This window comes from Pelecanus crispus, chromosome 4 (assembly GCF_030463565.1).
Source record: "Pelecanus crispus isolate bPelCri1 chromosome 4, bPelCri1.pri, whole genome shotgun sequence".
Taxonomy (NCBI): domain Eukaryota; kingdom Metazoa; phylum Chordata; class Aves; order Pelecaniformes; family Pelecanidae; genus Pelecanus; species Pelecanus crispus.
The window spans coordinates 35834924-35860356 of record NC_134646.1 but is presented as its reverse complement, the minus strand read 5'-3'; the positions used below and the strand labels follow the sequence as shown (position 1 = coordinate 35860356).

The following is a 25433-nucleotide window of genomic DNA, read 5'->3' as shown; positions in this document are numbered from 1 at the left end:
ATACAGACATCCTCCCCATGCTTAAGGGTAACAAGGTATTTTTTCATTCAGAGGACGTTATGATCCTTAGCAAGGAGATTCACCCAGCATTCAATCAAAACCAAACCTTGCTCAGTCTTCAAGACTCATTTTTTAGTCAAGAAGTTGTAATAAAACAGGCTGCATGTGAAACAGTTCAGCAACTAATTGCTGCCTCTGCTGTGCATCATGCCACCAGCATACAGAGAAGACATCCCATGCCTTGTGTTGCAGGAACAAAGAACGTTTTACATTTCCCCAATATTTTGTGAGGAAAAAAAAAGGGGGGGGGGGGAAGGAAAGCTTTGAACACAGTGTAAGGTATGTATAAATGCTTCAGAAGTTTCCTCTTTGTTTTTACTTTTCATTTCCCAGAAATATTCCAGGGCTGGATTGCACACTATTCCAGGGGTTGTCCTTTGAAAGTGGTTAGCTGTGTAAATCAGCAGTCTGTATAAAAACATCTGAAAGTGACTCCTGACAACTCAACCATTAAGTCACAACATGATTTCTGTTTTACAATCAGACATTTTTGTGGCTAAAAACCAGGATTTATCCCGCATACAGTCTGGAAAACAAATGAGTTTTGTATGTATGTACTTGCCAATTCATACAGTTGAACTTGCAGGATTTCATCTGCTTCCAAGCTCAGGTTTCCTGCCTTACGTGACATGCATAATACAGTACATGGCGAGAGAATCCTTTTTAAGTTTTATATGCATGGATGATTCATTTTTATGTATCTGTTTTGGTACCACAGACTTAATATGAATTCTTTCGTGACAGCACGCCAAAGTTGAAAGTGCCAGTCAAATTATAGGGCCAAACATTTCAACCAACTGATTAATTATATCCTTTTCTTCCACAGCTAAGAAATTATCTTCTTCAGAAAAGTCAAATATCAAATATGCATGAAGCAGATGAGCAAAAATCTTATTTGCTTATTTATCACAAGTATTTCAAAAATTTTTAAGAGCCACACAGAATAAAAACCAATCAGCTTGGTAACAGTAAGAAATCTGACTGAGCATTTTAATTTGTGCAGCAAAATTTCAGGACGCTTCTGAAGGCTATATTAAATGGAATAACAACAAGGAATTTAATTGTATTTGCACTGGTCAAAGTGGACTGGACAGTCTCTGACTTGATTACTAATTATCTTTTCAAGAAGCTTAAAGAAAAACAAATCACAACTAATTTCCATGTAGCCAGAACATTAAAATTCACCTCCTAACATACTTCTCCTTAGATAACAAAACAACTAGCACACAGTGTTTTCTACTATAAATTGCTTGCAGTTATCATAAGGAAAGCCAAAGCCATCTCAGAAAAAACGCACCTCTTCCACCACCATCACCCCAATTAGCAAATGCCCTTGAGAACTAATTGCCTCTCCGAGCCTCTCACTGGGGCTTTAGATTGACAGGTACTTTTCCATTTACTGAAGGATTTTCCATCCCTTCCAAACTAGAAAGATGCTAATAAACTCCACAAAACATTCTGAACACAGGTTTGCACTCTGACAACAAACAAAGGTATTGGCCTCATGGCATCAGTTGTATTTTGTGGGTAGGATGTCCCTGTTCATTAAGCACAATATATTGTGTGGTGTGGATCAACATCAGAGATACTTATCACTGGGCACAGCCAAACCTTTGTTCATTTCTGTCCTTTCAAGAACGGAGATAGATAGCAGATCATAAGATCTTGAGAAATTACCCTAATTGAAGGACACAGAGACACTGAACAGCATAAGGCAGCAAACCCCATTTACTGAGCCATGAAATTCCTTGTCCTTGTGAAATGGTATAAAGAAAATATGGCTTTCCTCTCTCTCCTCCTTTTCCAGTGAAAAAGCAAGGGAAGGAACTCAAGCTTTTCTCTCAATACAATCCAAAAATCAAAACTAATTTGACAATTCTCCTGCTGCTGACACTTATTTCATGGATTTCATCTTTATTTGTAAAAATTACTAATACAATCTGTGGTGAATTTAGAGAGCGACATGCACACACAGTATTCCCTCCACTCTACATTTTTCAGGACAAGTATCCATCTACCATCCATGACCACACTACTTCAAATAAAGCAGCTTTTCAACTTACTAGAGAGCAAAAATAGTCTTGAGTCATGACAACCAATTGCTTGGACCATTCCTCCTCCTTTTGTCCACCTGCTAGACAATTTTTCAGTTTGCTTCAAAGCCAATCACTAAAGTTTACCCAGCTGGTACTGACCATCAGAGAAACATTAGAGCATCAGAGATGTTTATGCTACCATGCAGACAAGCATCAAGTGTACCAAAGCCCTAAGTTTATGTACATGCCTAATTTTGTGAAGTACAAGCTGTCCCGTGGAAGTCAAGACAAGCAAGTGCAGTCTTTCTTATTCAATCAGATTAAAGGCAGAGGCATGAAGCTAAGCATATGCTTCAGTCTCTGCAGCATCCTGAGATGAGACAAAGAAGCTTGTCAATAATGGAAACAGCAGAGTGCCAGATTTTCAAAGGCAATTCAGGAACCTATATTCAAGCCATATTTCCAGATACGCCCAGCTACCAACACTCATGATTTCAAGCACAGTACATGAAGGTCTTTCGAAAGTTTTGCCCGACACAACAGAGAGGAGGAGAAAGGAGTAAAAGAAGAATGAAGGCTAAGGGGAAGGTGCTCTCAAGGCAGAGTCAAAGGCATTTGCTTTTTTATTTTGGGATCCTGCCAGAAGCCATGTGAAGCAGATGGCACCCCCGCAGAGGTCTGCAAGAGAAGCCTAGCTAGATGAGCAGCCAGGAAGGGCTTGAAACCAGGGACAAGATGGTAGTTTCTGGGATGAGGAAGGGAACAAAACTAGCAGCCTCAGGCCACATCTAGGCTCAGCAGCCGGGGGACACAGAACACAGAGTGACAGGCAGAGGGCCAAGGAAGCCAGCAAGGGCAGTGTGGCACTCAGAACTGAATTAGGGACTCGCTACTGAGCAACAAGTCAAGGAGACAACTGAAAAGGACAGGCAGTCTCTCTAAAAATGTTAATTAACTAGAAACAGGAGCCTCAACAGTGTAGGAGGCACAGACACATTTGCAAGGGTGTTTTCAGTCTCATTTAATTTCAGCATACACCCACAGATCACAACAAGAGGGACATATTTTCCAATGGTTCATCCTATTTCTGAACATATTGAGTTTCTTTGACATGCTACAGACACAATCTAATTCCCCAATACAGCCCTCTTCATGCTAGTCCTTCCTCCTGCAGGGCACACTGCCTGAACATTACTAAAGGTATGGATGCCTGCAGACAGGTGTGTGTAATTGCTTTGCTCATGTCTCAAAACGGTCCGACCCCAAACAACTCCAGCCTGGAAGCATTGAAACTGTATCAGCACGGTGCCATGCCCTAGCTAATTATCTCTGCCACAAGGCGAGGAAGAGAGTCTAAGGCTCAATGTCATGCTGCCATGTCTGCATAGCTTTCAGCTGCCTTGCATACTACCAGCTTGGAGAGCAGACAGAAAAGCTTGCATCTGTCTGTAGCTATCAACGTGCCCTAGGAAGTTGATCTTCAGCACATAGGCAGCAGGTTGTACATTGCAGTGCCACTGCACCCACCGGGCTGTTGGAGGAATCAAAGCATTTCTTTCCACCTCCACAATCTATGGGAAGTGGGACTCCAGTCTCTCTCTGCCAAGAAGCAATCTGCTTCAGACACGATCCTGCCACAGGAGAAAAAAGAAGTCACGCCTTGTTGCCATCAGTAGCAGAAATGCTGGAAGAACTCATCATAAGAAAGTTGTCATCACAATCCAACTTGAGACCCCTTGCTCTGCATCATTAAGGCACTTTTCAGAGCTGTATTAATACTCCGTTCCGACATACTGGGAGCAGAGCACTCTCGCTTCCTTTGCAGCTCTGCTGAGTGCCATCATCTGCATAAGAAATCCAGTTCCAAGAGTTTTTACTGCATAACAAACATCTTCTGCATGCGGAAACCAGAAGTTATTTCTCTAGTTTGGAACTAGTCCTGATAACACCAAAATGACAATAAAAGCCAAAGGAAAAGGTTAAAAATCACGCCACAAGAGCCTGGAGAACCACAGACAACTAGTGAATCTGATTTGCTGCATTTACTGTGGTTAAAGGGTCAGCTCTCACCTACTCATTTTCATGCTCATTTATTCATTTTCACAGTCACTGTTCAGTTTAACCTCTAAAATCCCCCAACACGACCTATATTTTTGGTTCTGCTTTTTCATGTAACTCAAACAGCTGCTGGCTACTAGGTGTTCCCTAAACTGACCTGTTGATCCAGAAGGGAGCTGCTCCTTCCCTTCCACCACCTCCCATCCCTCTCCCTGAAACTAGCAGGGCTGTTCACAGGCACCAGACAAAACCTTGCCAGCCATGGCAGGCTGTGAGCAGGAGGAGGTATGCGAGATAGAACTCGCATCTAGCTGCTACCCACTGAGAAATATAAATTCTCTAGGATGGAGCAATGTCAAGAAGCCAGAGTGATCAAATAGCATTCAACTTAATTAGACTGAGTCCTAAAGGAAGATGGGAGCCCACATTTCACTGCACCTCCGCTGGAGGAGGGAATGCAACAACAACAAAAAAGAAATTCACATAAGGGAAAAGCCTTCTGTATGCTAAAAAGCAGAAGTACAATGGCAACCTGTCTCGCTGAAAGCAAGTGACCTGTGAAAGAGGATAAGAGCTGTGCATACAGTTCCTAGTATGTACAAATGTCTTAAGAGTCAGTGATCACGATATAAAAGATAAGGAATGAAAAGCCAGAAGGAATAAACAAGCTCAAGCAGGCATTGCTGTAGGGGAGCTGCTGATTTCTTCCAGCTGAGGTTTCTGAAAGAAACTTTCACCGCTCTGTAAGCACGGCCTGTTTTGCACAGGCAGGCACAGCTCCGCTCTGCAGTGATGCCTCAGTCACAAAAGAGATTGTGACAGACATTTTTACCCCAGGACTCCCTGCAAGGAACAGCCTCCATGTTTGTCAGGCCCTCTGAGGAGACCAGCCAACACAAAGATCACTATCATTTTGTCCCTGGCCTGCACTTGCTACACACATCTCTGATCAACATCACTTACAGAGAGAGCCCTTCTCAGCTCCCACTGCCCTTCTCGGAGGGCAGAGAGAGAACATCAGGACACACCAGACGGCCTTTAGGATACGCTACGTGATGTCTTCTGGAACTGAAGAGTGTTGGCATTACACTGAATATTTATATAAACAGCAACGGGTCAGGATTTGGGCGCAGCATGCAGAGCTCCGTTTCACACAACACTGCACAGGCTGCAGACAGCATGCCAAACCAGCTACACGGACTTCCTGAACTACCAACAGGTCAGGTTCTCTCTTTTTCATAAAAGGGCAGATTATTTACTCTTTGGTTTGGTAACAAAGACTATACCCAGAATTAAAAAGGGTTACAGCTACAGGTAAAATTTGTAATTTTCAGTCCAGCTATTTTTAACTAGAAGAATCACTCCCTAACAGTTTTTATAGGAAGTAAAGTAATTGTGTGTTATTCTCAGGCCAAGATCTCAGCTGTCTTAAAAAAAACGCTAATACCAATCCCTGAAAATATTCCAAAGGAACTCTAAACAAAATCACAAAAACACCACTTCCCATGCAAACCTTCAACAGGAGGGAATACAGAGGTTGTAAGAGAACTTGTAATTGCCTTCACTGTAGATATGCAGCGAAATGGCTCCAGATTCAAAGTTATTTTTTAATAACCTGTTGGCTCAGAAACAGCTTGACCTACTTTCTTCATAGATTACAAAAAGAACACCCATGCACGCACCCTCTTGGTACCATTTTGCAACGAATACCCTTGTACATACTTTTGATAAGTGAATAGATAACTCCTCCAATCCTGCATAGCTGGTTGATCATTTAACTGTAAACAGAGGCCCATCTACCACTTAAACTAATCTGAACTTGATGAAAGTCATCAGTGCCTTTCATAGCAACTCATTTATGCTGTATTTTCTAGGGCATGAAAAAACCCTCAGTTTTCTTCAAACTTTACAAAAGCCTTCCCCTTGCCGTAACAGCCAATCTAGCATTTTTCAAGTAACATATTTTTTTTTCCCAATCAAAATTATAATGGCACTATAACTGGAGCTTATTGTGCAACACAGGAAAATTTAGCTATGAAGACACATCACAGTTGGACTGACTTTTGCAGAACTGGGTTCATAAGTTACACCAGTAACTGCTTTTGAAACAAGAAAGCTTGGTGGGTAAATCTGCAAAGTAAGAATATCGATCTCATTTCCACAGAAAGTAGTGGGGAGATTTTGCATTTCCTGTGGGAACCGGGAACGAATGAAACTTTCCACAAACAGCACTGTTCAAAAAAAAAAAAAAAAAGCATCAGTAGTTCCTGGTGCAATACACTGCTACGACCTTTGCGGGGACAGGGATGTAGAACAGCAAAGGTGCTACTTAAACAAAATTTCCACTTAAGTGGTGATTTATGAGAAAGAACATAATGAAATACAGCTCGTGAGTCAGACCTGGTGAAATCTAAAAGACCCAAAAGAAAGCACAGCTATGACCAGAAAAAAGGGACTTTCCAAAACAATGGCACCTTCCTACACAACACTTCCAGGACCCTATCCTTGGGCCCCAGACAACTTTACTAAATGAGGAAGGTGTTTCACACAGCCCACATACAACCTGATTACAGCTGAAATGCCTGCACTCAAGGGAAGGCACAGAGCTCTTCTCCAGTGCACCCTCAACAGCCTGTATGGCCCCAAACAGGAAAGAAAGAAAAGACACAGTCATGTTCTCCCTCCTCCAGGCAATGGCTAAACTTCATCTCCACTGCAGGCAAGAAAAGCAGAAGGGAGACCTCAGCACAAGCGTGCGAGAACTTTGCACCGTCTTCCACCAGGGATGCATGTCAGGGTGCACGTTCCTCCTCTGCATCATGCATCACATTTGCTTGCTTTGCAGTAAAGTGCACATCTCTAGTAACTTCTACCCACTCACTTTGCAGCTTCTCAGGAAGACAGGAAGAAGAGGCATTGACTGCCTGCAGCTAGAGAAGAGAACTGCCACTGACCCACACAGTCAAGGAACAGGGCCATCCACCACTTACTCCACAGAACAACAACACGGGCTGTCTGATACAGATGAATTAGATTGAGAAATCATTTGACAGACAGTTGTGCAAGTTTCGACTTTCTAAAGCAGAAGTGATGTTCTTTCTTATGGTTGATCCACTACTTGAAGAGGGCAGGGGGGGAAAGGAAAGAAAAAAGAAGTCTTGTAGGTTGTGTGCTATGATGGAGAATAAAAGGTAAACTCTGCTCTTACTTGCAAACTGGCTCATTTTTTAATGGGCAATCACATTGCTTAGTGAGAAGTAGAAACTTACACAACGTATGCTTTGGGCCCAAAGGATATTCAATTTGATTAGCAGATGTTGTTGTTGTAACTTTTCAGAGTCCATTAGAATGAAATTGCCAGAAATCACCCTAGCAAAACGGAAGCAAATCTGTGTCCTAAAAAGACTGCCGTTATTGTCTACAAGCTTGCTCAAAGAAACCAGCTGATCATTTCAGGTTATATTTGGCAGATGCAACTGGATTAGAGAATCATAAATAGCCCAGACTTTACCAAACACATAAGAAACAATTTTCTCTCTCTTGTAACAGCATTGCACATCTGTGAGCAGGTGAGGCCTAAAGTCAAAGGAAACATAGAACAAATTACGTAAACTAAGAAATAGAGAGTATTGGTTATGCTCACTACATAAACAATTATCCAGAAAGAAAGCACGTTGAAGGATGGAGATTTTACTTCTCACTTACCCTGGTAAAGCTGAATGAACCTGGGATGTAAGGCAGAGGTGATAATCCCATCTGGCAACTCTCTCAAAAATAATTTCAACAGACTGGCTGCTGAGTACACATCACCATCTTTAACAAGTTCCACCTCTTCTCCACGCTCGTATTGCAGACGCAACTGTTCTACCATTTTCATGCTGCCATTTACCCTGAAGAGGCCTTCCTGCGTCATACCTGTAATTGTATATTGCATATGAGATTGATCTGAACTAAGACATCCCAGTGATATGACAAAACAAATATTCTACTGTGAATAATACACTTGTAGTAATACAAAGGAGGGCAATTAAAACAACGCAGTTTAAAAAAAAAAAAAAAAATTTCCCCCCAGAAACTCCCTGTAGTCAAGTAATTGGATTATGATAATTAACAAATACCAGTGACCAGATCTTGAAGCCTGGGATACTCCTTGAGAACCCACAAAACTCAGTGGCATTGCTGTAACCTCACACCATGCAGAAATCAACTGACAGAGCCATATTTTGCATTGGTATATTTCAACAGAAAAGGATCCAGATTCTACACAGCAGTTCTGTTGTTTCACTTTTGCAAGCAGGCCGTTACCTCGAGCGGGACTCTGCCACATTTGCACATGTGACTACTTCCAGGTTCACGTTTTAGGGCAGCAGCTTCTTACCTGTGACCATCATGAAGCAAAAACATCTGAATATGTGCTGATTGCAGTATAGCTCCATAACGAGCACTGCAACTTTACGATAGCAGAAAATCACAGTAAGCAAATGTGTATTCTGGAGAGCATGAAGCCCAAAGTATCTCACAACGAAAAGGAAAAGGTATCAATTCACTTCAGACCCAGTCAAGGAGATGCAGAAAGAAGGAGGTTTCCATGGAAGAAGCCAGATGAATCATACCGTGTCAAACATCACTTTCTAGGCATATGCTGAGATTCAAAACCTTCAGTAAGTGCCTAAAACTGAAGTCAATAAATTGTTGTTTCTCTAGAACACTTTCACCACAAAAATTCTGCCTTTTCTAATACTGTGTCTATAGACCTGCTTATTCTTCCTCAGAAGCATAACAAAGCATCAAAATATATATAGTTTTCATCAGTTCAGAGCAGACATCATGAAACAGCAGCCTGACAGAATGCTTCCAGTCCAAGAAATCAATACTGATGCAGCAGAGTTTGTAGAGAGAAATAGCCTCTTTTATTGGAACAGAAAACAAACTGATCTAGTAAGAGGAAAAAAAAAATTGGACAAACACTCACGCATTTTACCCGACTAAGATACTGCTTACAGATCTTGTATTCCTGTATTCACAACAAAATGTATTCTTATGTGGCATGCTGTACTGCCATCTTGGGGGCAGCAGAAAACACCACATCTCGGTAATGATTTTCATTTCTGCAGCACTAGGCGATCGAAGGACACAAGTCCCCACACAGATAAAACTTCCTTTCCTCTTCCTCAGTCAGTTATGGAAATAAAGAGCGGCTAGAACATACTGGTAACAGTAATCAGATACTACTAAATTCAGCATAGGAAAACTTGGCTTCACCTGTAAGTTTGAAATAGGCAGCTTAATGCAAACTTAGCTCAAGGATGTAGCTGCCCAACAGTCAGCTCAGCTTTTTCAAATGGGTAGTCAGTTCCTCATGAGCCACAGGAGAGATTCTGAAATGGACTGGCTTTAAAAAGCCCTACAATGTCTATTACAATATCTTTGCAGAATAGGAGTTGTAAGACAATGCTGAACAAACAGTAACCATGATTCACAGAACACTCTCCCTCCAAATAGTTTGAATTCATTCCTGAGCCTCCGTTAAAAATGTCTTCACAGTTAACTTCACCATTAATTCACAAAACAAACCTTAGGCAAGCACAGGACACCCATTTCAAGAACTTCCCATGTAAGAGGGCATCTTTGAGATCTTGTTTGCACTTTTGAGAAAGAGAATGGATTGTATCTTTATCGGGGCTGGATAATCACCTTGGCATTCAGAAGCCTTGCTAATCTTGCTGCAGAGTAGAGGACTTGGCTTGTTTAGTTCATATTTGGGACACAGTTGCGTGGGATTCAGATCTTTTTATGGAACACAGAGCACAGCCCACAACTTGCAGTCAAGAGGGTTTGTCAGCTTCTGGTTTTGATTAAACTCTAAAGGATGCAAAAACTATTTCCATCCTTGCTCTTTCAGGGTTCCAGCAGACCACTTTAAGGCAAGTTGAAGTAGATCAAGCAAGATGCTGCTGTGTAAAGGTAGGATCATGTTTTAAATTTGCACTGTACCTTAATCCAAGCAAACTTTAGAGCCATGTTTGCATAGAATAAAATCATAGAATCGGTTAGGTTGGAAGATCATCAAGTCCAACTGTAAACCTAGCACTGCCAAGTCCACCACTAAACCATGTCCACCACATCTACATGTCTTTTAAATACCTCCAGGGAAGGGGACGCAACCACTTCCCTGGGCTGCCTGTTCCAGCGCTTGACAAGAAATTTTTCCTAATATCCGATCTGAACCTCCCCTGGTGCAACTTGAGGCCATTTCCTGTTGTCCTATCGCCAGCTACTTGGGAGAAGAGACCAACACCCACCTCACTACAGCCTCCTTTCAGGTAGTTGTAGAGAGCAATAAGGTCTCCCCTCAGCCTCCTCTTCTCCAGGCTATACAACCCCAGTTCCCTCAGCCGCTCCTCATAAGGCCTGTGCTCCAGACCCTTCACCAGCTTCGTTGCCCTTCTCTGGACACGCTCCAGCACCTCAAGGTCTTTCTTGTACTGAGGGGCCCAAAACTGGACACAGTATTCCAGGTGTGGCCTCACCAGTACCAAGTACAGGGGCACAATCACTTCCCTGCTCCTGCTGGCCACACTATTCCTGATACAAGCCAGGATGCTCTTGGCCTTCTTGGCCACCTGGGCACACTGCTGGCTCATGTTCAGCCGGCTGTCGACCAACACCCCCAGGTCCTTTTCGGCCAGGCAGCTTTCCAGCCACTCTTCCCCAAGCCTGTAGCGTTGCATGGGGTTGTTGTGACCCAAGTGCAGGACCCAGTAATTGGCCTTGTTGAACTTCATACAACTGGCTTCAGCCCATCAATTGTGTCTGTCCAGGTCCCTCTGTGGAGCCTTCCTACCTTCCAGCAGATCACCACTCCTGCTCAACTTGGTGTCATCTGCAAACTTACTAAGGGTGCACTCAACCCCCTCACCCAGATCGTTGATAAAGATATTAAATAGAACTGGTCCCATGACTGAGCCCTGGGGAACACCACTTGTGACCAGCCACCAACTGGATTTAACTCCATTCACCACAACTCTTTGGGCCTGGCCATCCAGCCAGTTTTTTACCCAGCAAAGAGTACGCCCGTCCAAGCCATGAGCAGCCAGTTTCTCCAGGAGAATGCAGCGGGAAACGGTGTCAAACGTTTTACTAAAGTCTAGGCAGACAACATCCACAGCTTTTTCCTCATCCACTAAGCAGGTCATCAGGTCATAGAAGGAGATCAGGTTTGTCAAGCAGGACCTGCCCTTCATAAACCCATGCTGACTAGGCCTGATCACCTGGTTGTCCTGTATGTGCCACATGATGGCACTCAGGATAATCTGCTCCATAACCTTCCCTGGCACCGAGGTCAGACTGACAGGCCTGTTGTTCCTTGGATCCTCCTTTCGGCCCTTCTTGTAGATGGGCGTCACATTTGCTAACCTCCAGTCAACTAGGACCTCCCTGGTTAGCCAGGACTGCTGATAAAGGATTGAAAGTGATTTGGTGAGCACTTCCGCCAGCTCCCTCAGTACCCTGGGGTGGATCCCATCCAGCCCCCCGTAGACTTGTGTGTGTCTAAGTGGTGTAGCAGGTCATTAACCATTTCCCCTTGAATTATGGGGGCTTCATTCTGCTCCCTGTCCCCATCTTCCAGCTCTGGGGGCTGGGTGCCCTGGGCAACTGCTCTGACTATTGAAGACTGAGGCAAAGAAGGCATTAAGTACCTCAGCTTTTTCCTCATCCTTTGTCACCATGTTTCCCTCCACATCCAATAAAGGATGGAGATTCTCCTTGGCCCTCCTTTTGTTGCTAATGTATTTAGACACATTTTTTTTTTTTGATTTTTACAGCAGTAGCACGATTAAGTTTAGTTGGGCTTTGGCCCTTCTAATTTTCTCCCTGCATAGCCTCACAACACCCTCGCAGTCCTCCTGAGTTGCCTGCCCCTTCTTCCAAACATCATAAACTCTCCTTTTGTTCCTGAGTTCCAGCCAAAGCTCTCTGTTCAGCCAGGCCAGTCGACTTCCCTGCCAGCTTGTCTTTCAGCACGTGGGGATGGCCTGCTCCTGCGCCTTTAAAATTTCCTTCTTGAAGAATGCCCAGCCTTCCTGGACTCCTTTGCCCTTCAGGACTGCCTCCCAAGGGACTCTGTCAACCAGTCTCCTGAACAGGCCAAAGTCTGCCCTCTGCAAGTCCAAGGTGTCAGTTCTGCTGAGCCCCCATCCTTACTTCTCCAATAATCGAAAACTCTATTATTTCATGATTGCTGTGCCCAGGACGGCCTCCAACCGCCACATCACCCACAAGTCCTTCTCTGTTTGCAAACAGCAGGTCCAGCGGGGTGCCTTCCTTAGTAACCTCACTCACCAGCTGTTTAAGGAAGTTATCTTTCACGCACTCCAGGAACCTTCTAGACTGATTCCTCTCTGCTGTGTTGTATTTCCAGCAGACATCTGGTAAGTTGAAGTCCCCCATGAGAAGCATTTATCAGCTTCTAAGGGTCTATCAAGATACAGGCATGGAATCTAAGGCTCTGCAACCAGATTATCATTACTCAGTAGCTAAAAGAAAAACCTTAGGGTAAAACCAGATGCAGCTTCTTCCAAGATGAAATTACCTCCTTAAATTCTTTTCCATTGCTGAACAACTGCCACAGAATACACCTGTGCACCAGTGGTGCTCTAGATTCCTGCAAAGAGATGTATTTCAACAACAGGAACTGAAGTCCCATTAAATGAATGCAGAGCGAAGCTAAGAATTGGACACCTACTTCCTTGAGGGGATTAATAATAACTGGAATCTATCTGAAAACCTGTAAGAACACATACTGCTATTCAGTAATGTTCTCTGATGTGGTGTGTGTGTGGACGTGAATATGAATATCTCTATATAGACACTTGCGTCTTCTCGCTGTCAGAAAGTGTTAAAGAAATGTTTTGCAACTAGAGAATGACATAAATCTTCACAAATGAAATACATTCCATTTATAAACTGAACAGCTTGTTTGTAAGAGTGTGCTGCTTCATAACACCAGAGTTTACCTTTACAAACATCCTATTAAAAAGTAAGTTCGGCATCAAGGCAGAAAAAAAAAAGAAGCATACATACATACAGCAATATTCTTTGCTTGTGGTTAGTGTCACAACCTTATCTAGCCCCTGTACCACAGAAAAGACATACCCCTACCTTTGAAGAGTCTTACATAAAGAGTGCTATTAAGCAAAAATGACTCCATTAAGCTTACCGTGCTGGGTGAGGTACTCGACTATATTCCACACAACTATTGGGATGCCATTCTTGCTCAGTCCCTGCTGCTGGAGCTCCAGAAGACTCACACCAAACACCTTTGGACAGGTCGTGTCTCTCTGCTTGTTCAGTGGAAGTGCAGCTATCTTTTTCATGTCCTCCTTCAATCTCACAGCCGATTTGCTTTGCTTAAGGGAGCAGAGGGGAAAAAAAAAGTACATTAGTCACATTTGCTGCAGAAGGCTACATAGTCACAACATAAGCACATCCGTCAAAACTGGCTTCTACGCTCCAGAGTAAGGTTTTGGTTTTACTTCCTTTTAATCCACAGGAAAATCTCTGTAAAGTAGGAAAATAAAATTGAACAGAGAAAAAACCAGAAGAGTAACTAACAGGAAAAGAGTGTAAGTAGTCTGTAGTTAAGGGAGAAAGACACACTTTTATATGCAAGCTTCTTACTAGAGTAACAAGTAATTGGGAATCGGAGGAGACTGCTGTTATAACTTATGCAGTTCACACAGGTTACAAAAGCAACTAGACAAACATGAACACGAAAAATCTCAGTACACCACCATTAGTTCAGGTTGTCTCCAGGATGCCTGTCAGAGTCCGGGAGAGTACTCTGGGGAAGGTTCACTGCACCTTTCTTCCAGATGCTGTTCCCTAGGGATTCATATTGGCCACTGTCAGGTGAGATGGATCCTTATTAAGGATGTTATGTTGAGTATCTGCTAAGTCTGAAATTTAATTACCAAGGTTTTAAGGTTAAAAAGGGACTATGTAATCTAATCACACATAAGGGGGGTGGGGGGGTGGTGGGGGTGGAAAAACCACTCCACAATAAACCCTTAATTGCATACATCCCATAGGTTATTCTGGAGGCAAAACATTCTCACAAGTTTTGAGCTGCAGTGACAGAGAAAACAGGAGAGCATAGCCAATAAAACCCAAGGGAATATCATCATACAGGATTAATTTATAGGATCAATAAAAGGCACTGCTACCATGGAGTTAAACAAATAGATTGAAGAAGTCCACTGCTAGCATGATGCTAAAAAATGAACTTATTCCTATGGTGTTTTATTAACAAACAGGTAGTAGAAACCTTACACATAGAGAATATTGTGCAGCAACACAAAGTGCTCTGACTCTTGCCTACGTCTTGGCGTTTGGCTGTATAAAGACAGATTTTAGCAAGGCATACATCTTTTACTTTAAACAAACCCTTGAAATCTCTTCATTTGTGTGACGACATTTTTACTGCAGTCTGTAAGCAAAATGAACATCTGCATCAGTGCTGCTATTAAGCATGACTGTCCTTTCAGATATAAAATGATCTGGCCGTTCATTTCTCTCACTTTGCTGTGTTTTTCCCAGTAAACACAGCTATTTGGAGCACGTGTGTGTTCTATAGTCCCAGGTCCTATGCAACACTTATCTGATCTTTACAAAAGATGTTGCATAGATGTCATACATATGCTATTTGTGAAACAGAATTGCAATATATAAATAAAACCAGCGTTACTGTGACCACCTTATAAATATACAACAAACATAGTGTTTGAACTAAAATTTGACTGCCTTATTAAAATATCACATCTCTTTTAAAAAGATATGTTCCCATTCACGATTACATGAATAATATATGATTTTCACTCCAGGCAGACACATGCCAAGGCAAAAATCATGTAGCCTGCGTTAAATTCAGAGGACAGCAAAAATCCTTTGAGCAGTTTCTGAGCAGCTGTGATGCTCAGAGAGCTTTTCCAATTAAGGCCTCCAATTAGCCTCATAATCTTGCTCAGTTACAGGTTTCCAGCCTGTTTTTGTTTCAGCATTTGAAAACCTGAGTCATGGAGCTGGAATTTACTTGGGGAAACTCACGATTTAAATTTTCAAGAGAACCAAGAGACATTTCCCACATCCACAGGAACAGCAGAGGAAATTTTTGAGCTTGTTTCAGGATATGGAGAGGATGCACTAACTAGGAACAAAAAGTTACGTACGGTTATCCAAAATATGCACCTAACCAAAATCAAAATGAAATCACCCCCTCAAAACAGCTCCAAAACAAAGAGTTCAGTGTTAGGTGATCTTACACATGGAAAATCTGATTTTACACAGGGAAAATTTGTCCAAACAGTAATGCAACTTTTACTGCTCACCAAGACTGGAAAAAGCAACTTAATCATCTCCGCACGATACCGCCGCAAAGTGCTGCCCAGACAACACGACTGGAGTTGAGAAAAGCTATTTATATGCCACAGGGACGCACTTTTTCAGCTCATCCAACAACCTTAACACAGGGAATGATGCAGCGCAGTTACTCGCTGGCTTAAAAAATGGGGGGGTGGGGGGGAAGTCTGGAATCGCCTTTATTAATCTTCACCTTTCCCAAAAGAACGGTAGGTGCCGAGAGGGGAGAAGGAGAGCGCTCGGGACGAGGAGAAGGCACCGGGCCCAGGCCGGCCTCTCTCCCCCCTCCCCGCCCCGCAAGGGACCCCGGCGGAGGGCGGGCGGGAGGCGGCAGCCAGCCGCCCCCCCGCTCCCCGCAGCCGCCCCCGCGTCCCCGGCCTCCCGGCCCGGCCGCCCAGCCCCTACTCACGCGTATGGCCAGCGCCCCGGCCCCCATGCCGGCCGGCGGCTGGACCGGCTCCCGCAGCCCACCCCGGGCGCCCGCCTTCGCTGGGCCCGGCGGCCCCCTCAAGGCGGGAGGCCCGGCCCCAGGGTGCCGCCCGCCCTGCCGGCCCGCCCCCGCGGCCTGCCGGGGGAGCGGGGCCTGCCCGCCGCCCCTCCCGCGGGAGCCGCCGGCCCGGCCCGGCTCGGCGGGGAGGGCTCTCCCTCAGGAAGGCTGCCCGGGTCATGGCGGCCTGCCCCGGGCGACCCCTCCTCCCCGCGCGGGCATCACCGCGCCCCCAGGCCGGGCAGCCGGCAGCTGCCGCTGGGTGCCGAGCGGTAAGGGCAGGCCCTCGCCTCCCGGAGAGCCTGGGCGCCAGCGGAGCCGGGCCGCCGCTGAAAATGTCGCCGCGAAGCCCGCTTGCAACCAAGGAGCGTCAGCGGGGCTGCGGTGAAAATCGCCAGCGGCTCTTGCCCCGCGTGCTTAAAGGGTAACAGAGGCGGGCAGCGTGGCGTGGGGTCACGTCAGCGAGGCAAAACAAGCCCCCTGTGCCAAGGAGGCCCCCGACGGCACAGCCACAGGTGCCAGGGCCCAGCAGAGCGCCACGCGGTGCGATGTTTGGCCTGAACTTAGGAAGCGTGAAGCGGTGCAAACGTGACCCCCCCTGTGATTTTCCATCTAGAGAGAGGTTGGGGAAATAAGAGGAAGGTTAAAGCGAAAAGGGGAGGCGGGGGAAACCCCTCGCAGCTAGCCTGGCAGCGGTGGGAAGAGGAATTCATGCCCCCAGTGCCCCGCTCCTGGTCACCGCAGGCTGGAAGCAGAGTTTGTCCTAGAAATTTAAAGCACGGTTTCAAAACAGAACTGTGGAGTTGTGCTGTTTCAAATGCTTGACCCTTTTTTTGTGGAAGAAAAGCACGTACAGACGTGCTTATTTCTGTATCTGCTCAGATGCAAGCATTGCTCAGCAGGGCCTTAGCATCGCAGAAGGAACAAAGGTCTTTGGAAAGCGCCTCTCAGAAATACCTGCCGCTGGTACAGGGACAAAAGAAAGTCTGTCCAAGTAGAGAAAAAGGGAGGAAGAAGAACATTTTATCAAGCTCTCCATCAGAGGGACAATGCTACCTGCAGATTAGAGTTTTCATTCACAATTTATTTTTTTATTAAGTATTGCAATCAGAATCTCCTTCACACTCAGTTGCTGTTTTCCTCTCCAAGCCAGTCTAACCCAAAATGACTGCTTTCCCAGTTTGCGAGTTTACAACAGAAAGTTAGACTATGGCGTTAGTGTTTCCTTTTAAGTCCAATACGGGACTCTCAAAGTGAGCTGATGTAACATCCTCCCCCTCCTCTATCCCGCTCTTTACTGTAAGCCTCTAACGTGCTTTTCACATAAATCACACACAGCTCTCTTCTTAGTCCTAATTGCAGCTTCGCAGTAAAACCCAATGGCATGCTTCAAACTGTAATCTGGAGAATGAACGATGAGAAACTGCAACTCCCTGGAGACTTTGGAGGTGAAGAGTTCAGACACGAACCTGCAGTGAACAGGAGCTATGGCATTAAGGCTTTTCTAAATGTATGTTGAGAGGCACCAGGTACATTCTTATTCTATAAAAAGCAAGACCAGAAGAGAAGCGCTAGCGGCAGCAGCCCCAGAGCCAGTACTCTAGCTGGAGTACAGTATTTTTCCAACACAGCTGTTTATCAGAGCCAGGAAAGTCATGCTTCTGTTTAAGTCACTGGAGCACTTGGGGCTGTGACATGCTGGCAACTTTTCTCTGGGTTAATAAAGACACTTCTGTACTTGCTTCAAGTCTTGAGAGAGCTGAAGGCCAGCATACTCCTGTGTGACAGAACTGAAATGGGACTGAAACTTCCTTAATGCCTTTGTCCCCTCCTAACTTTCCCTCATCAGCACCCCACAGGGCCACCTTCCCCTGTGCAGGGCAGAGTAAGGTTTACCTGAACTTTTCCTTAACCCCAGCCTATAAGTAAGTGGATTCCTTCCTGTACCTTCCACCCTTCCCACAGAGACGTGTTTCTATATATTCTGACCTTCGTCATCTCCCTTCACTGAACCACCACCCTTCAGGATGACTGTTCAAAAGAAAGGTGTCATGAATGGGGAACACCAGTATGTACTTCTGGCACCACAGAAATCAGCCAAGATGTGCTGTGGAATTCGACTGTGGGTTGCAGTCACTGTTTTCCTGTAGGCAGTTCAGAAAAACCCTTAGAAAACAAAAAATCAGAAGCAGTCATGCCTATCACAGAGAAACAAAAAACCCCCCAAACCCAACAACAGAAAAGCTCACCTCTGTATAACATCCCCATTGTTATTTCAAGTTCTCTGGCTAAGGTGTTGCATCAAACCACTGTCTCTTCCCTTTTCTACTCCTGAGGAATTTTATACTGCATGGGCAGTACCATTGCAGGGTGAATATTTATGCAACTTGTCATAAATATGCCTAGAGCCATGAGAGCTCAAATCAGAGCAAACGCGTTGTGAAAGACTGATGAAAAGTCTATGAGACCCACCAGTTGAGTCTCACTTAGCTTTTATGACATACCAGGCCTACCTACCTTTGGTCACACAGTTGTTTCCTATAGTTCTCAGCTACACTTGTTATCATCTGTGTGCAAGAAGCGCTCGATGGCTTTTTAACATGCCTATCTTTTAAGGGTGGCCAACAGAATATATTCTCTGGCTGAGATACACATCTCCATCATCTACTCTCTAATTCCACGTAACAGCTAAAAGCTAATGTAAAACCACTGCAAAGGACAGGCTAATAAAATCATGCAATGAATCAAGAAAGGAAAAAAAATATTTTTTTTCCCTTCCATTTGTTTACAAATAAGGCATTTAACCTCAGATGTTGAAACAACATTCCCACAGGGGAAGAACAGCTGGGGTGGTGTTAGAAGTTCAAAGGAACTTCTTCCTCACACCACTTCTGTGAATAATCCCATTATCTCTCCTATGCAATATGTTGCTTTAACCTGACTATTATTCATCATTTTCACGGTGACATCAGAATTCAGCACTCATTTCACAAAAGCGCGCATAAAAGCAGGCCGCTGTGAAGTAAATATCTACTGCCAGCTCTGGCATCCTCGAGCAGTACTCTGTTCTTTCCTGGCTAGTCCAAGTAGCCAGCTGCAGGACACTTGCCGTGACCTTCCAGGGCATTCATGAGAAGGCCACTCCAACTAAACGTGTGGTGTACTCCAGTGACCAGCGTGGTGTAAGACCTGGCAACTGCAGGTGAGAAGGAGACAAATCAAGAAATCAAGAAGCATGCAAGAGCAGCTGGAAATTGCCAGACCAACGCATCTGGCTGATAGGTTTCTCTACCATTGTGTAACTAACTGGAACTTCTCATCCAAAAAGCAATAACGACACCTTTTCTTAAAAAAAAAAAAAAAAAAGCATGCGATAGAAAGCATGTGATTCACTTCCCTCAAGACATCTATGTGAAGTAATTGAAGTATTACTGACCTGGTTTGACTCAGTAAAATACAACTATAAGGATAAGGAACCAAGGAAAAACAAATAGCTATCCAATAGCTGAGTACAAAATTAATGTTTACTTAAGCAGTGGAGTTACCAGCCTACTGAATCAATGAGATGGAGATGGTCATACTAATTACAAAATTATTTAAAATAATACCAGGCTTCTTCAGGCTTATCTAATTACAAAGTTAAACATGTCTGTGCAAAACTGTTTGATGTTTGAGGATTTGGTGATCTAAGTAATTTTGCCGTGCAGAGAAACAGTATCATTGCAGGACTGTGTGATAATTTAGGTTATGATCCAGGCAAAGCTGGAATTTTAAAACAGCAATAGAGTATTGCTGCTGCTGCCGCCACCCCAGCTCCTGGCTTGCAGCACAACACAGAAATGTCACCCCCCTCCCCAAACCAAAACTATATCACAGCAATTAACTTTTGCCCAGGCAAATCGCTATGCCTGCATGAAGTCATACTAAAAATCACAGTAGTTGTTAAATGTATGTGGGAGACTAAAAGCACAAAGTGTGTTACACAATTTCTGCCTAAATGCCTAAATGCAGTGCAAGCTGCCCAACAGCCAAACTGCTCCTGAGGATTCTACTCCTCAGTAACACAGCCTGCGCCGGCGTTACAAAGAAAGGTGCGCAGAGGCTGGCAACTGTTCCAGCACTTGGGCTCAGCCTGCCAGCAGTCAGGGCTAGCACCAGGGCCCCGCATCCCTCTCACCCAGGCGCCAGCACTGGAGAACACAAAATAAATACAAATAAGTAAACAAATAAACAAACTAACTTCCCCAAGCAGCCGGGCAAAACGCTGCCTTGTTCCCCGCTGGCTCCAATTTGACCAGCTTTCCACGTATCTTTGCTTAACAATAGCGCCTGCCCTTCAGTAACGCTAGACCAAAATACACTGGGTTTCAGAGTCGAAAAAGGGTGACTTTCCCCAGGATGTTGTTCTTGCAAACAGTTTAAACCTCTTAAATGTCTAAAACTAATGTAAATGTTTTTTTCTCTGTTTGCTTTTGTGAACAAATACATGGCTACCTTGCACTTCTGCATGAAAACCAGAAAGTGAAGGGGACTAGAATCTTGCTTGTTTTCACTTCATTGCGTTGCCCAAATGGAGAAACACCAAAAGCCACTGGGCAGCACATGGAAGACAGAAAATTAAAACCAGCATTTTTGAGAGCTCTTTCACTGAAAGATGGGGCAGGGCTTTGTTGTGTGGCTCTTTTCTAATGTAAACCCTACAGAAATGGCAGGATGTCTTTTGAATGTCTTCACAGCACCTTTGCCCTTCAAGGCAGGGGAGGATGTAGGGAGAAGGAAAAATCAGATATGAAAGTTATGACCATAAAGTAAAAAAACAAATTCTTGTTCTTGAAATACAATTTACAGTTTAATCAAGCCTGAATAATGTTGTTCTGCTGCTCAACATTATCTTGTTATCTATGACATCCACTTTATTTATACAAAATTTCCTTTAGAAAAAGTCAATATTTGTTGGAGGCACTCATTACTACACGTGGCTTCTCTGAACGTAGAATGCTCTGAGCAATGACTACTTCATCATATAAACAGGACTGTAAAAGAAAGCACAGCAATAATCAGTGGTGATAAATAGGAAAATGATTTATAAATAAATTATTTTTTCTTGTAGGTAAACAATGAAGAATGTCCAGCACCTACATTTTGATATAGTAATTTTGGGGGGAGGCAGATTTTTTAAGGTTTATGGCTTCTGGTACTTAAGTTTCATTTTCTTCCTCTCCTTCTTTGCTTTCCTTCTTGCCCCAGGTAACTGTAAACACAAATTTCACCAAGTGCTGCAGCGTTTGATCTGTGTAGAGCTCCAACGTCCTGCAGCAGACCTGTGAGAGTGATTAGAGCTATTCAACAAAAGTATCAGTGGTCCCAAACTGCTGATGAAAGGATGTGTCACCTCATAACGTGGATGATGCAAGATGGGATTTTGGGGCTCAAGTCCCTTTCAACCCCCAGTAAGTGTGCAAGGCCTAAGAAAATGCTGGCTAAATGAATGACTGAGTATGCTAAACACTTGCTTTTAGCTCAGAAGGAATGAGAGACTTTATTACAGCAACATAAAGAAAATAAATATAAAAGTGACATAGTATTTTCTAACAAAACCTTTCAGGGGCTGTGCATTGCTATGTTACGAAATGTAGCCTGTTACTTGTTTCAGCCAAGCTGCCAACTGCTGCCAGCTAAACATCAGATCTGCAGGGCAAGGGCCTGCCCTAGCCACAGTTTAGCCTGGGTTTCTTCCCTTGGCTGCTTGGAGCAACATTTGTGCGTATATGATGTGACTCTTGAAGTTGAAAACAGAAAATAAAGCAGCTTATATAGGTTAGTATTGATTTAGCTGACTAAATCAATAGTCAGCTATTAACTGACTAATCATTAGCTCACTGATCTCTACTTATTGACATAAATTCACATAGATATTTTTAGAGAGAGGTTTGCCCCTTACTAATTGCTGCAATGATTTAAAATTTGACATGGAGTTACAAGGAGCTCAAACAGTTTATGGCCACATACTTCACAGAGATGTTTTAATTTCAATAAAGGTGAGAAACAGAATTGTTTCAGACCCAAGCATCCCTCAATAACAGCAAAGCAGACCACCAGCTATTATTTATGAATTAATGTATCTTGCCAGTATGCATGCTCCAAATAATAGCAACAAAACGAAGTCCCTGAGTGGGCAAAGGATCACGGAGATTCAGCCCTGCAGGGGAATAAGCCTGTTCATACCTGGCCTAAACTCGTCCTTACATCCCCATCTTGTGGCAAAAGAGAATGGTTGCAAGGCAGCAAGAGAAAAATCATACTTTGTGGCCTAGGGTAGCCACGGTTCCACAACCAGCCAGGCAGCAGGGATGCATGAGGCGCGTGCTCTTGGCTCAGTAACTGCTGTCATGCAGTTTCTAATCTCACACCGGGTCCCCTACATCCAGTTCTCCTGCCACATCAATAAGAGGGGACCAAGGAAAATCCTGTCTTGGTCAAAAGGAAAAAAAAAAAAAAATTACCCATTTCTAACATTTCAACAGAATTGCATTCCAAAGACTTACTTTCGGTTGGTGTAGAAAGGGTCTCCATTCCAGCACTATGCCAACCAGTTTAGGAAATCTGCTTGCCGTACGTCAGGAACAACATCCTCTTCTCAATCCCATCTTAGCAGGGGAGACCTGAGCTTAGGTCCCTTAATTTCACAGACTGCTGGTAACTTTTGGATCAGGGCTATAAGTAAAACAGGAGGTAAGAGGAGTGGGCTGCTGTGAAGATCAGAACAGGGAATAGGTTGGTTTTTCCAGAAGGCACTTTTGAGGGACTAGTCCTATGTTTGCATAGCAAAGGCTTCTTGACTGGGGCTTGCATGCTCAGGCTGTAGAGACAACCTTGTTATGGAGTTTGCACGCTATTTCTCTCTTAAGCCAGTTCCTAGTCAGTAGAGGTTATAGTGAGAACTGACACTGATGATTACATGACGTTACATTTTCACAGTGCACAGTACATCAAAGGCATTCAGTATTATTTTGGAGGTAGACTACTTTGTCCTTAGCTTTTAGGAAAGTATTTTCTGTCCTTGGTGATATACTTTTACCAAAGTTCTTTCCCTTTGTGTTTTTGCAGGTCTGATTTATCAGATAGATCTTCAAATGTACCTATCAGTTTGGGAAGGGAAATCTTAGGGGCTACAAACCGACCAAGAACCCAGCCGAGCATTGCCAGCAGAGCCATTGGCACACCGCTGCTGTGGCAGTCTCAACACACTCATTGGTTGTGGGTGTCTCACTTTGAGCATGCACATTTTAATACCCCCACTGCACAGATTGTTTCACCTCCGAGAGACAGCCATATTTCAAAGGGGTTAGTACTTATGCTGGGTGATGTATGTGGTCACACCGACCCAGAGCAGGGAAGCGCAGCTGTGTTTTGTCCCAAACATTACAGAGAGTTGTGTGCTTTATCCAACATCAGCTGCTGGGATGTTTTATAAAGAACTCAGAAGCAAAGGAAACAGTTGAAATATGGAGGCATGGGAAGGTCAGAGTGCCAAAAAATGTAACAAGCTTACAGGAGAATAATCATATCTCACTGGAAACTCTGTGAGAATAGTGATGAGCTTTACGAACAGATAGGCAATGTTTGTCCCCTCTTTCTCTCCCCATCTCAGCCCACACCTCAGGCTGCAAGTCAACCTTAGCAATTAAACTGCTAAAGATCAACAGCTCTACAAGGAGAGAGAATGGCATTGCTACCCTATCCCACAGTGAGCTACATGGTCCTAAAAATGATGCTTGGTGAAACCTGCACACACTTCTAAAACCAGGCAGATCCAGGCAGCAGCTGGCAGGATTGCAGCATGCCTAAAAATGTGTAGGATCCTCACGGGACAAGATGAGCATAGGAGCCTGTGCTGCTGTTGAGACACGCTTCTGGGGATATAAATGGGATATCTATCGTATTCCAAAGCCCTCAAACATTTCAGCCTATATTTTCTGACCTAGAAAACCAGCATAATCCAGCCTCTGTGTCTGGCTACACCTCCTTGCCCAGTGCAGGCCAGGAGCCCTGGTTTAGAGGGATCGAGACCCCACTAGAATCCAGCTGTGAACTGGGCAATATTGTGTGAGCTCAGCTAACACATGGTAATGAGGCAGCCTTAGCCAGAAGTGAAGATTTAGACTTAAGTCAACTAAAAAGAGAATCGGAGCTCTTGAATCTGGGCTAGACTTTGTAAAAAGGTTGCAACACAGCCCAATGTGTTTGAACTGCTGCTATTTTGAGAGTACCAGTCACTCCAGGCAACTGTGAGAAAGCAGGGAAGAGTTTCTAGGATTCCGCAGGGAGATGAATAGTGGAAGGGAAGAAAGAAACCAGGAGGGCAATAAATGGGGTTTTTTTGCTATCATATTTTGGTAAGGGAAATATCTCCAATATTTTGTATTAAAAATATTCATCTTTCAGCAACCAGCTACATTCAGCAGACCAGGGTAATTTTTTTGCCTGGAAATTTCCTTTGTTATGTGCATGAGCTTAATCTCACAGCCCTTTCTCAGGCAAAGCCATTAACTATGTCCCCACTGCTGCCTGCCCAGGAGGTGGCTGGCAGCAAAAGCAACACGAGGCAGCAGGGCTGGCTACTCAAAGCAGTCAGGATTTTCTGCTCTTCAGTAACTTTCTGTTTTTCATTGCCTTTCTGCACTACAGCTGTAAAAGCCCAGGCTCTCCCTTCAAAGAAGCTACTCCACAGCATCCCTAGCGACTTCCCCGATTTTGCTGATACAACTAATGCTCAAAACCCCCTCAAAATCTACCAAAACTATTCAGTCTGTTTGCTGAGGATTTTGCAATGAGGGAAACGTAGCCACAAAACACAGACCTTTGCCCTAACTGTTGCAAGTGAACTTTGTGGCGTCAGAGATGAGGCACCAGCTGGCAAATTATGATCAGAGTCATTCATCCCCTTTCAAGTGAAACTGGTGGAAAAAAGTATTTGCACATGTCTCCTAATTCAAAATTATAATTATAAAGTCTTACCCAGAGTGGACTGTGGCTATGAGCTTCTATTAGTTTGTCAGAAAACTGTGCTTACTGGCTTTGAACATTGCAAAAGGTGTGCTATGAGCAGATGTTGCCTCAGAAGAGGCTGTGACTCACAGAGCCAAGCCAAAGAGGCAAGAGAAATCACATATCCCTTACTGCAGGGTGAAGTGAAACATGATCAACAGGAGAGAAATGTGTGGGCTGGGCCTAAATAAATAAAACTTCTACACATTTGGTATTTTTTGCTGTTGTCTTGAAAATACAAGTCTGTGTAAATAACAAAAAAGTCTCTCTGAGTACCAGACTGCAGAGAGCCACATCTGATACTGCTAAAAGATCCTGCCTATTAA

General features: G+C 44.0%; 1 protein-coding gene across 1 annotated transcript in view; it reads right to left on the bottom strand.

Annotated features, from left to right (window-relative positions):
• Window positions 1-16008, bottom strand: part of FAM13A (family with sequence similarity 13 member A) — a 135505-nt gene extending 119497 nt beyond the window's left edge. Inside the window, exons 1-3 of the mRNA XM_075709479.1 lie at window positions 15982-16008; window positions 13375-13564; window positions 7860-8069 (exon numbers count right to left, since the gene is read on the bottom strand). Of these exons, the coding sequence (XP_075565594.1) occupies window positions 7860-8069; window positions 13375-13564; window positions 15982-16008 (427 nt within the window). The remainder of the gene's footprint in view (window positions 1-7859; window positions 8070-13374; window positions 13565-15981) is intronic.
• Window positions 16009-25433: the final 9425 nt, after the last annotated feature.